At 43.9% G+C, this 11,825-nt stretch overlaps 1 protein-coding gene across 10 annotated transcripts in view; it reads right to left on the bottom strand.

Annotated features, from left to right (window-relative positions):
- TSPAN12 (tetraspanin 12) overlaps positions 1 to 11,509 on the bottom strand; it is a 92,691-nt gene extending 81,182 nt beyond the window's left edge. Inside the window, exons 1-3 of one of the 10 annotated variants that reach the window (XM_061640083.1) lie at positions 11,493 to 11,509; positions 9,798 to 9,942; positions 8,436 to 8,585 (exon numbers count right to left, since the gene is read on the bottom strand). In XM_061640083.1, the coding sequence (XP_061496067.1) occupies positions 8,436 to 8,501 (66 nt within the window). In that variant the 5' untranslated portion in view covers positions 8,502 to 8,585; positions 9,798 to 9,942; positions 11,493 to 11,509. Of the gene's footprint in view, positions 1 to 8,435; positions 8,586 to 8,937; positions 9,035 to 9,280; positions 9,433 to 9,797; positions 10,245 to 11,492 lie in introns of those variants that run through there. The other 9 variants (XM_061640085.1, XM_061640082.1, XM_061640084.1 and 6 more) reach the window with 9 other exon arrangements.
- Positions 11,510 to 11,825: the final 316 nt, after the last annotated feature.

Here is an 11,825-nt window from a genome sequence, read left to right on the forward strand (position 1 = left end):
CTTCTGAGCTGTGTCTGGCAGTGACGTTGTTTTTCTTTCAGCACTGGTTAAAAACACACCAGGCCTTCAGTGGGGGTTGAGGTATCGTGCCAACTGCCACTGATTTTACTGCTTACTTTTATTTGGGCACTGTTTGTATTCAGTTATTTTATTGCTGGTTTTATGTGTAACCTGCCTTCAGATAGTTTGATAAACTGAATTATAATAATGAAGAACAATAAGATTATATCATCTGATGGGCCAAATTGATCTCCAACACACAGGCGTTATCAGAACAGAACAGACTATGGGTTGTATTCAACGTAGCACTAAGTCGAATGTTCTGTCAGGCTTTTTCCTTATGCAAAAGAACATTCCCCCTCTCTTCCCCCCATAGACCCCCTAAATCTGTTCTGGGGTTTCCCCCAACACTCCCAAGAAGATACGGGGATGGTGTGGGAAGGAAGAGGAATCCCCTTGCACTAGTTGAAGTTATTCCACTAGCGCAAGGAGTTAGGTCAATACCGTTCCATTTCTTCACATACTTCAAATACCAAAATATGGATTTACTATTTCTCCTCCCAAGGTGGGGAGGAAGAAAAGGTAAGGATATGTGCACACACGTATGTTCAGCAAATACACAACACAGTGTCATTTTTCTATGTCCTACGTGATCATCTGTAAATCTTTCCAAAGATGCCACAAAAGAATACACTAAGAACAGTACTTCTGGAATTGCAAGGGAGAGAAAGAAAATGTTTCATTGTTATACAGCAGTCTGAGCCGTCAGATCACAAGGTCAGAGATGCCCTTTGGTTCACATGAGACACTGAATATAAAAACAAAGCTGCAAAATATAAAGAAACGTTTGCCATGCCTGAGTCTTGAACTGTAGGGCCCAATCCCAAAAATGTTTACTCGGAAGTATTTCCGAGTGAATTCAAGGGGCCTTACTTACTGCACAATGACTTCTTTCTTCTTCTAGGAGAGAGATGGACCTTGATCAATGCACGTAACACTTGACTGGCATAGCAGCTGAGCACATCAAAGACACACATGCCCTACAGCAATAGTTATGAAATCTGGCAGCAGCATTCAAAGGGGAAGGCTGTTCAACAGTAACAGAAAATGACTTTGAAATAACTTGGAAGGATTCAGGCTTGGGCATCTCCGAGTTTAAACATCTCTGCAAAGATTAGAACCATCAAAGGCTGAAGTTGTGGCCAGGATCCAAGAGAAGCTTACGCATGCATGAAAGCCACCTCCATGCATACATGGGCAGGTGACCAACTTTTCTTTCTGGCAAGAGCTCCTTGGACCTTGTGGGGTGCTTTACCAACACTAGGTCACTGACCTTTTAGGGTAGATTTGAGAGGCTGCCACCAAAAGTGACAAGCCAAAATGCTCTTGTGTGCATGCATGCAGAATTCTATGTTCCATGTTTTGGGTTATGGTAAAAATCATAAAAGATTATTCTTTAAGAACATTGTGCAGGAACCATGTCATACCTGGGTTCTGTACATCATCTACCATACAGATAACAAAGGTTTAAAACAAACAATGCAAGTGTCTTTAACTCCCCTCATAAGCGCTACTCAAAGATATACATAACTGGCACTACTCTGGTGTTATATTGATGTCTGACCCATCCGTGCAAAATCTGAGCGTTATCTTAGCAACAATATACTCCACAATTTCCCTTGCCTCAATAGCAGGGACAATCAACGTGGTGCCTTCCAGATGCTGCTCAACTCCAACTCCCATCAACTCAGGCAGCACGGCAAATGGTCAGAAATTATGGGAGTTAGGGTACAATGCTTGCTATTCCTGCTCTGCAGGATGAGAGTTTCCCCACAATTCCCCTTTGAAGTGAACCAGCAGCCTCTACACAAGTATGACACCTTCCAGCAGTCAACCTCAGCAGTGGGAACCCAGTCTTCAAAGCGCTCTTCTAACAGACACTCTGCTCATTTCAATGGGACATGATCCAACTGTGACACATTCTAAAGATAGGATTTTAAAGCAGAGGTCGCCAGTGTGGTGCCCTCCAGATGTTGTTGGACTCTAGTTCCCATCATCCCTAACCTTTGGCCATGTTCACTGGGGTTGATGTCCAACAACACATACTCCTTATATTCCTGTCTGATCACCGATGTCTTCGGGGAAGTAACTGTTAATGGTCCGTCATAGCTTGGATGTGTGGCTTGCATCCACCAGAAGCCATGCATTCAGTATTGTGGGCCCAATTTTATGGAGCTCCCTTCCAGCTGAGGTCAGACAGGCCCCTGTTCTGTTGAACTTCTGATGCCTACTGAAGACTTTTTTTAATTCCAGCAGACATTTTAAATGTATTTCACATTTATAGTTTCATTGTATTGTATTCCTTGTACACCGCTTATATACAGCTTAACTATAATAATCTCTAAACTGTCTAAATAAATTAAACATCTAGAGGGCACCATGTTGGCTATCCCAGTTTTAAAAGTGTGACTATCAAAACTGCTGTTGTTGATGGCATCATATTCAAAACTGAATGGATACAGAAGATAAATATTAATCCTAAAATCTTAAAAGTGTACTACATTTTGATTTTTTCCATTAATAATGAAAACACATATTGATCAATCTTCTTATATATTTAAAAACCTGCAAACTCAAGGAAGTTCCCAAATTTAAAAAGAAAAAATAAGTACATGATACAAAATGAAAAGTAAAATAGATTTTTTAATTTTAACTATGCCTAAGACAAGCAGCTAGGGCAATTGTTTAACAAAGATATCAACACCACTGTTATTAATGAGCTGCCATGAACACAAATTGGATGTTCTTTAGCTTAACTCTATTAATTCAGCATAACTATATGCACTGTACATTTGTACTATGTGATCCAATACAGTGCAGTTCAGAATTTGAATAAAAGAGTGCCAGGGCAGTATCTTTTGCTGAGCTACAATATCTGTATGTGGATGTCTATTCACAAGTAAGTTCCAGTGAGTTCAATGGGACTTACTCCCAGGTAAGTGTATATAAACTGTGGTGGTCCTATACACCGAAGAACTCACTGGGGCTTACTTGTAAGAAGCAGGACAATCCTATGCATGTCAAGTATCTTTGCTCCGTGCCATGCAAGGACCCTGAGAAGAACTGTAAGGCAGCAGTCATCAGAAGTTAAAATAACTGTGATCATAATCCCCACATACCAATGAATAACTACAGCAACACATTAGTGAAATGTTCATTAAATGGATTTTACTTTTCAAATTGCATCTATTATTAAGCTTTTTATATATTTTGTAATCGGTCTTGAGGACTATTTTTACAACAATGAATTTATTTATTTTATTTATTAACCTTATTAAGGTCTTGCATTTCCAAGAGACCACATGCAGAACAATAAAACCACCATAAATTCCAGTGTAATAATAAGAAGAAATGAGAGGATCTAGCAAAGCAAATTAGGGCCCAGCTCACACATGACACTAAACCAAGCCATGGCTTAGCACAAATGAGTAGGATCCCAGTCAAATCACAGTTGCTTTTGATCCTCCTCTGGTCCTGGTGCTATAAGCCATGTTAGGCATAGTGTAAGGCCATAAGCCAAGGTTCAGGCACATCTCCCCCAGACAAACCATTAGCAATAAGCCATAGAGTAAACCTTAGCTAAGCTCATAGTTTGATGGAGTGCTAAACCATGAGCTCAGGTACAGACAGAATGGTAAACCAAACCATGGCTTAGCTCAGAGCACCACAGCAGTACCGGAGGAGGAACAAAGTGGTCACAATCTTCTTACTGGTAGCCTCTATGTTTATTTCTTTGCACTATGCCATGGTTTGCACTATGCCATGGTGCAAACTGGGTCTATGAATCAGCCTAGGCCCACATTTACACCAGACATTTATTCCACAATTATTCCACTTTACAGTCATGACTTCCCCCAAAGAATCCTGGGAAGGGTAGTTTGTGAAGGGTGCTGAGCGCTGTTAGGAGACCCCTGTTCCCCTCACAGAGATACAATTTCCAGAGTGGTTTAACAGTCAGTCCCTCTTCCCAGAGAACTCTGTCAATGGTAGCTCTGTCAGGAAACAAGGGCCTCCTAACAACTCTCAGCACCCTTCACAAACTACACTTCCCAGGATTCTCTGGGGGAAGCCATGACTGTTAAGTGGAATAATAGTGGAATAAATGTATGGTGTGAATAAGACCTAGGTCTTTCCCTGGCACGTAAACACCAGCGGTGGAGATACATAAGAGGTAGTATTTCTAGAGTTGGAAAAGGCCCTCTCTGTAGCCACCTAACTCTCCTCAAAAGGTGACGGGCCTTCAGAAAGGCCTACAAAGCAGATTTAAGTGAATGGGAAATTTTTAAGGAAGGCGAACATCTTTCAAATCCCCATAGTCTAGGCCAAATAGGGTTTCATAGGTCAAAAAGAACACTCTGATTTGTGTATGATAGCATACCAGTAGCCAATGTAGATTATGCAAGATCAGTATGATATGCTCATTGCAGACTGACCATGTTCACAGTCTTACCACTGTATTTTGGACCAAATGAAGTTTCCAAGTGCCATTCAACCACAGCTCCAACACAACACATTATAGTAATCTAACCTTATTGTGAACAGAGCATTTCTAAGTGTGGCAAGATTTACCTGTCTAAGAAGGGTTGCAGATACCAGTCAAAGTAGAAAAAAGATGTTTCAAGCCATAGATGCTGCTTGGGCCTCCAAAGTTAAGGTAGGATCAAAAAGCACCCTCAAGGTACAAACCTAATCCCTTAGGGTAATGCAGCCTCACCCAGTACAGGCTGAACACCCACATCCTAGTCAGATAAACTCCACCACCTCTGTCTTGTGCGGGCTGAGCTTCAATTTGATAATCCTCATCCAGCCCATTACTGATCCAGCACATTTACTTGGTTATAAGAGAAAAGGAGAAATGCAGGAGTAAAGCCCTCATCATGTAGTTCTTGGGAAAGATCACCTGGGGTTCCGAGGACCCAGAAAGTTTTAAAAAGGAAAAATACCAACATGCTGACCGCCCATCATAGTTTCATGTAGACCAGGAGTGGGGAACCTCAGGCCCACGGACTGAATGTGGCCCTCCAAGCCTCTCAGTCTGGCCCTTGGGACTCTCACTAAGCCATGCCCCTCACTGGCCCTGCTCCATGTCTTTCTCAAGTGCTTTTGCCTGGCTGGAATGTGTCCATGAATGGTGATGATGCTTCTCGCTTGACTGGATGGAAGATGAAGATGTGTGTTGTACAGATCTATGGTGTGGGTTTTGTGTGCATGTGTGTGACTGGAATGTGGCCTTCTGTACAAAAGGAAAGAGTCACATCCATTGATCTGCCCACTTTTGGCCCTGCCTACTACTGCTGTGTGACGCCGCAGAAGGTTCCCCACAAGGAAATGCTTCCCTTCCGCACCCCCTACATAGATAATGTGGGGTTCAAAATAGAGCCCTCTGAAGAGCTAAAGCCCCTCCTACTCTCTCCTCATTAGATAGGGGGGAAACCAGATAATCTTATTTTCTTACATTTATATCCTGCCTTTTCTTTCATCAAGAAACCCAAGGTGGCATACATGTGGTTCCCAGGTGGTCTCCCATCCAGGCACTAACCGGACCCAGACCTGCTTAGCTTCAGCAAGGTGGTGGCATCATGTGCCTTCACACCATACCCTACCTATATCTACCTGTGTCAGCCAATTTCTAACATCCCTTTCCATGGTATCAACATTCCATTACCTTTTAAAATATGACTAAAGCAAAAACCATGGCTGGGTGACGCAGAGAGGAACAGAATTGATTCTGAATGGCTGAAATTAACTAGGGGAGGAGAACATGGTGGATTTAGCCACTGTGCCAGATAGGTACCCAGGTACATCCCTTTGCTTTCTCCCATAGAAGTGAGTGCTTGTGATTTACTCTAATGGGAAATGTAAAGTATTGAATTTGGTCGGGGGGGGCAGGGAGAAGCACTCGATATGATGAGAATAAATACCCTCCAAGTTGACATTGAGTGGCCCTGCCCTCACTAAAAAAGATCCTATATATGGTACAATGGGAGGGACTTGAAGACACTCACCATGTAGACACTATCTTCTACATTGCATCAGGATTGTTAATGGAAATGGACTGCCTTCAAGTTGATCGTGGCAGGGCACATAACCCCTGAGCCACTCACTGTGGGGTGCTCTTTAGCTGGCCCTTGACACCCAGGAGACCCGAGTGGGGATTTGAACTCACAGACTCTGGACTCCCAGCCAGGCTCTCCTCCCCACTGTGCTATACCAGCTGTCACCAATACATAAATGTATATTGCCTAACATGACTTGGACACATTCAGCCAATGTATGCATATAGTGCTAGAGGAATTCTCAACCAACGGCAAGAAACCCTGAAATCATGGTGGATGGATAAAACATCTGAAGCACAACATGAGGCACTTGATCTCTGCAAGACCAGAACTGGGTGGCAAGAAGTCAGGGTCTGATGTAGTTTGATCAGCCAATAATATAAAATAATTAATAGCTTTATGCTACAAGAAAATACTCTAAAGTTTTAACACACAACACTCAAAAGTGTTTTTAAAAAAAGCATCAAATCCGAATCCAAATACTATGTCAGCCACAAAGCTAGCTCCAGGTTTGAGGGAGCACCAGCAACATGTAATCTGTGGGTCCCCTCCTACATATAGGTGCCCTCCTTGATCATGGGTTTATAGGGCAGCTGCCCACGACAAGGAGCCCAAGGCAGGGGTCAGCACCTGCATGCCCTTATCAGGATTCTAGGCGCCTGGCAGCTGCCTAAGGGTGCCAGATTCTATTGATATTAAAACAGCTGTCTTTCACTGGCTACATTCACACATAATGCTAAGCCAAACCAGGGCTTAGAATGAATGCATGGGCTCCAGGGGAAGAGATCACAGCTGCTTTGCTGTTCCCCAGTCATTTTAGCTTAGTGAGACATGGCAACTAAGTTTAGAATGTCATCCAAACCCTCATGGTTAAACTCCTTCCTCCTTAACTACAAACGTGTTCAGCAAGTCTGCACAGTTCCAGTAAGCCACAGTTTGGCTTACCATGTCATGCAAACAAGATAACTGTCTATCCTGTACTATCAACCTTCACAGAAAATCTTTATTCATTACTTACTGTTTACTGTTGGCATCACACTTTGCACCAGGGTAGCACTACGCTTTATACCAGCAAATGGACATTTCATAAACACATGACGCTGGTTAGCGCAAACAGGGGGACTGAGGGGCAAATTTTCAGGAGAGGATGAGCAGTTAGAAGGGGGTGCTGAACCTTTTCTCTTTCTGTGTATTCTCCCTCCAATTATTATTATTTCTTTGTAACTGGCTTGTTCCAGTCTCAGATCCTGAACGGGGGAAACACAGTAAAAATATGGCTGTGCAGTGGGGAATTTGCATTAGTGTTACAAGGAAAACACAGGGATGGGAACCCAGCATGCTCCCTTTTAATATACACATACACACACCAAGAACATATTTGAATATGACATCAGGCTGTTAGGTTTTTGGAGCACAGCTCCACTTTTACGTTGCTGAATGAGCAGTCCCCATAGCAGGGGGGGGGGTCCTGCAGCCCTCCAGATGCTGCTGGATTACAGCTTCCTTCATCCCTGACCATTGGCCATGCTACCCAAGTCCAATAACATCCGGAGGGCCACAGGTTCTCCACCCCTGTCCTATAACATAAATTAACCACTGTTAGGCTGGCAAGGGCTTTCAAATGGTGGCCCAACACCTCTGAACTCCCTCCCCAGAGAAATGTCTATGTCTGCATCACTGCTCATTTTTAAAAAGACTCTGAAGAAGTTTTTATTCTAGTCTGAATTTGGTTAATGGGCTGTATAAAAAGAATGGTTAGCTGCCATCAATTTTGATTTAATGACTTTTAATTTAGATGGTATGTTTGCAATTCATTTTTGTAGGTGTGTATCTTTAATATATAAGCTGCCTTGTGAGGACAACATGCACTAAAAGGTGGGTAAGAAATTATTTAAATAATAAATATAACAATTCATTGATGAGCAAACTGAATAATCACCAACACCAAAAATGGAAGGAAGGACATAAAAATAAAAGCAAGTATACCGTCTTTTCTCTATCTGCGCTACAGACTCAGGGCTGCCCTTATTTCTGTCCACTCCAAATGCAAAATGAAACCTAACATTACTTTCCTTGCACATTCCACAATCTTCATTTATTCTGCAATGCTCAGGTCTGAGTGGGGGATGCTATGTAGATCAAGTAAAGGCAACTTTTTACCACTGAAGAAAAAAGCAGAGAAGTCAGCCCAGCAAACTACACCATCCTTAGCTGGCCTTTTTGGTGTAATTTGGTGTAATATCTAGAGATGGTGGGGTCTGTAATCTGAGCAAGGCCAGATGCCACCTGCTTGTCTAGAGGAGGACATGGGAAACTCACCCAGAAGAGGAGATTGAGGGCATACAGCAGGCACCGCAAACACTTCACAGAGTCTTCTCTGGCCATTGTGAGCTCCTCTCGCAGAAACCCCCATCCTCGGACTGGCTACATCATCTTACTAACGCCTCCAAACAGGCAAACTTCAGCAATCTTCAAAAAAAAAGGGGGGGAAGAGACAGAGAGAAAGGAAAAGGAAAATCATTTAATTGGTGGCAACAGAAGGAGAAAGCAAGCCAGGGGGACATGAAAACTACCCAGTGCAGGGTGGAAATGGAAAAGTCTATTGCAGCAGCAACTTAGCAAACTATTCCTGCACTGTTGCTCACTGTATATGTTTCAACTGAAGTGTCAATTTGAGTGTCAGAAGTAACAGAGGGTGGTGGGAAGCAAACCAGCAGGCATTACTTTGCACCCCAGAGAGAGGCTTTCGCTGCCATGCAAAACGCATGGAAGAGAGGCCGCATTTTATTTTTCCATTAGCATCCATTTACACGACACTCACGGGCTAGCACCCTTCTACCTCTCGTTAAGCAGGAAGAAATATCTCCCTCTTCCCCCCCCAATACATCCCGGAATGATTGCTCCGACTAACCACACACGCTTTGGCAAGGTTGGGGAACGTTTGTCCTTTTATTACTCATTAACCATCGCACTGGTGTACACATCTGCCAAAGCTTCCTGTGGCTATGGGGTGTGTGTGTTTTATTGTTTTGTTTTCTTACTATGATATATTTGCATTTGTTTTTAATATTGTTGTAAGTCACTTGGAGACCTTCGGGTATCAAGCGACTAATACATCTATTATCATCAAATAGTAATAACAGCTCTAATAACAACAATAATACCATCGAAGTGTTGAAGGAGACCTTAACTAAGAGGCTGAGTTCTCATCACGGGCCACGTTTAGGAGGCTCCCTTTTCCTCTCGCTCCCATGGATCCTCCCTCCTTTTTTTCAGCTCTGATGGGATTTGGGATGCGATTCCTTCTACCCGAGAGCTGTCGAGATGACCAAAACAAGGTGAAAAGATGAGGATGTCAGAGTGGGACGGAGGCGGGCGAGGGCAACGAGCGAGCGAGCAGTGACAGGAAAGCCTGGCGAGGTCGACTCCAGTTGCGGCAGTCACCGAGTTCCTCATTCGCCCCCCCCCCGAGATGCTCCTCAGCTGTGCTCAAAGCCGAAGTTCCGTCTCCAGCGGCAGGGAAAGCCAAGACAGGCAATTAAGATTACCTCCACATTTAATAAGGCGATTGGAGCGTGGCTAAGACCTCAGAGTCTGCTCCCTAGCCAGCCCAAGGATCGCTAAGCTACCGGGAGGAGGGGGGGGAGAGAGAGGCGATGAGGAAAAAGTATAGAAACTTACCCCGCTTACCGCGTGGGCTGCAACTCCGCTCTCTTGGTTGATCTTCCCGGGCTGATCCAAGGCGCAAAACAACAACAACAAAGTGCTCCGTTTAAAGCAGAACACTTCCCAGTCGGCTCCTCTCCAAATCCAGCAAGGCAAAGTGCTGCTTGGGCAATAAATTAAACTTACAAAGTATTTCTTACTCCCACCCTCCTTTCCCAGCCCTGAATTGGTCGCTCAACGAAAAGCAGCCGCCAGCTGCACAAATCGTTGCCACGCATGCTCCAGATCCCGCTTGCCCAGGCTTCTGTCGGGTCTTAGAGCCCAAAGGCATACGCTTGTTGCTTTACTTAGCGCTTACTCGGCTCTCCTCGGTAGAGAGATCGCTCGAGAGATCGCTCGCTGTATTCTTGTCAGCTAAGAGCGCAATCCTAACCACGTCTACTCAGAAGTAAGTCCTATTGAATTCATTGGGGCTTACTTCCAGTTTAGTGGGGTTAGAAGCGCAGATACCTCCTTGGTTTTTTCCTACTCCGGCACGTGGCTTTGATTTTCCGGCAAGAGAAAAAATCAGCAGCAATGATTCATGATCACTAATATTAGGAATCCGTTTTATTAATACACGCCATCCATCGTTGGCTTCATTAGATGTGGAGTAGAGCTACTTCCAGAGCCATCGCTTAAACGATGCTGCCTCATACTGAGCCCGACCATTGGTCTTTCTAGCTCAGTATTGTCTACACTGACTGGCAGGGGCTCTCCAGGATTTCAGACGGGAATCTCTCCTAGTCCTGCCTGGAGGTGCCAGGGATTGAACTCTGGACCTTCTGCCTGCAGATGCTGTACCACTGAGCTAACTAAGGCCCTTCCCATTTTCACGTTAAGTTATAGTTTGATTCACAAACTTGAGACCTTTTTACTTTATTTAAAAAAAACCAATAACAATGCTTTGTTAATTTTAATTAAATTAAAAAATATAAACCATAAATAGCTTTCATTGTTGACCCACACTTTTGGGTTCTTTCATTGTACATGTCTATGCAGAAGTAAGCCTTTTGAGTTTAATTCAATTTTCTCTCAGGTAATTGGACAGCAGCTCCAAAGTACTATACTTTTATCTCCCCCCCCATAGCAAATATTTGAACTGCTTGTTGTAAAGGTCTTGTAAATGGTAATTTTAACTTTCAGAAGTAGCTGTTTTAGTCTGTGGCAGCAAAAACATAAAACAGAATATTGTGACACTTGAAAGTCTAACAGACCAATCCTGTGTGTTTACTCAGAAGTAAACACCAATCCAACTTACCACCATGACTAAGCTTGGGTTTAAATTTGAGTAGGTAAGGATTAGGCAGTGCAGCGGGTATAGCACAGTGGGGAGGAGAGCCTGGCTGGGAGTCCAGAGTCTGTGAGTTCAAATCTCTGCTCCTGCTCGTGTCTCCTGGGTGTAAAGGGCCAGCTAAAGATCACCTTCTGGGTGTAAAGGGCTAGCTAAAGATCACTCCCACAGTGAGTGGCTCAGGGGTTACGTGCCCTGCCACCTGTGCAGCCGTGGGCGTTGCACAGTCCCAAGGACCCAGTTGCCCCCCAGCTGGCAGTTTCAGACAAGGAAGGGGCTGGCTTGTGCAGCTGTGGCAAGCTGAGCAGGCCCTAGCCAGCTGGGGAGGACTAGCCTCAGAGGGAGGCAATGGTAAACCCCCTCCAAATACCGCTTACCATGAAAACCCTATTCATAGGGTAGCCATAAGTTGGGATCGACTTGAAGGCAGTCCATTTCCAACACTTAGGCGTGTTCCGTAAAGCTGTGACTCTGTGCGCTCTTCTGGAAGCCAGCCCCCACTGAACACAGCAGGATTTCTTGCACTGGAAAGTTTCACTATCCGATGCACATTACATCATGCAAGTAAATCACATTTAACTCACTGGGGTTTACTTTTGACCAAAGTTGGTTGGTGATGTTTCCTACTTTACAAAAGGTAGTCCTTTATTTGAAAGACTCCTCTATTTGAAAGGCTGTTCAGTCAAAAACTAGTTTAAGAACCAGCAAGA

Source organism: Rhineura floridana, chromosome 8 (genome assembly GCF_030035675.1).
Source record: "Rhineura floridana isolate rRhiFlo1 chromosome 8, rRhiFlo1.hap2, whole genome shotgun sequence".
In the NCBI taxonomy this organism is placed as follows: domain Eukaryota; kingdom Metazoa; phylum Chordata; class Lepidosauria; order Squamata; family Rhineuridae; genus Rhineura; species Rhineura floridana.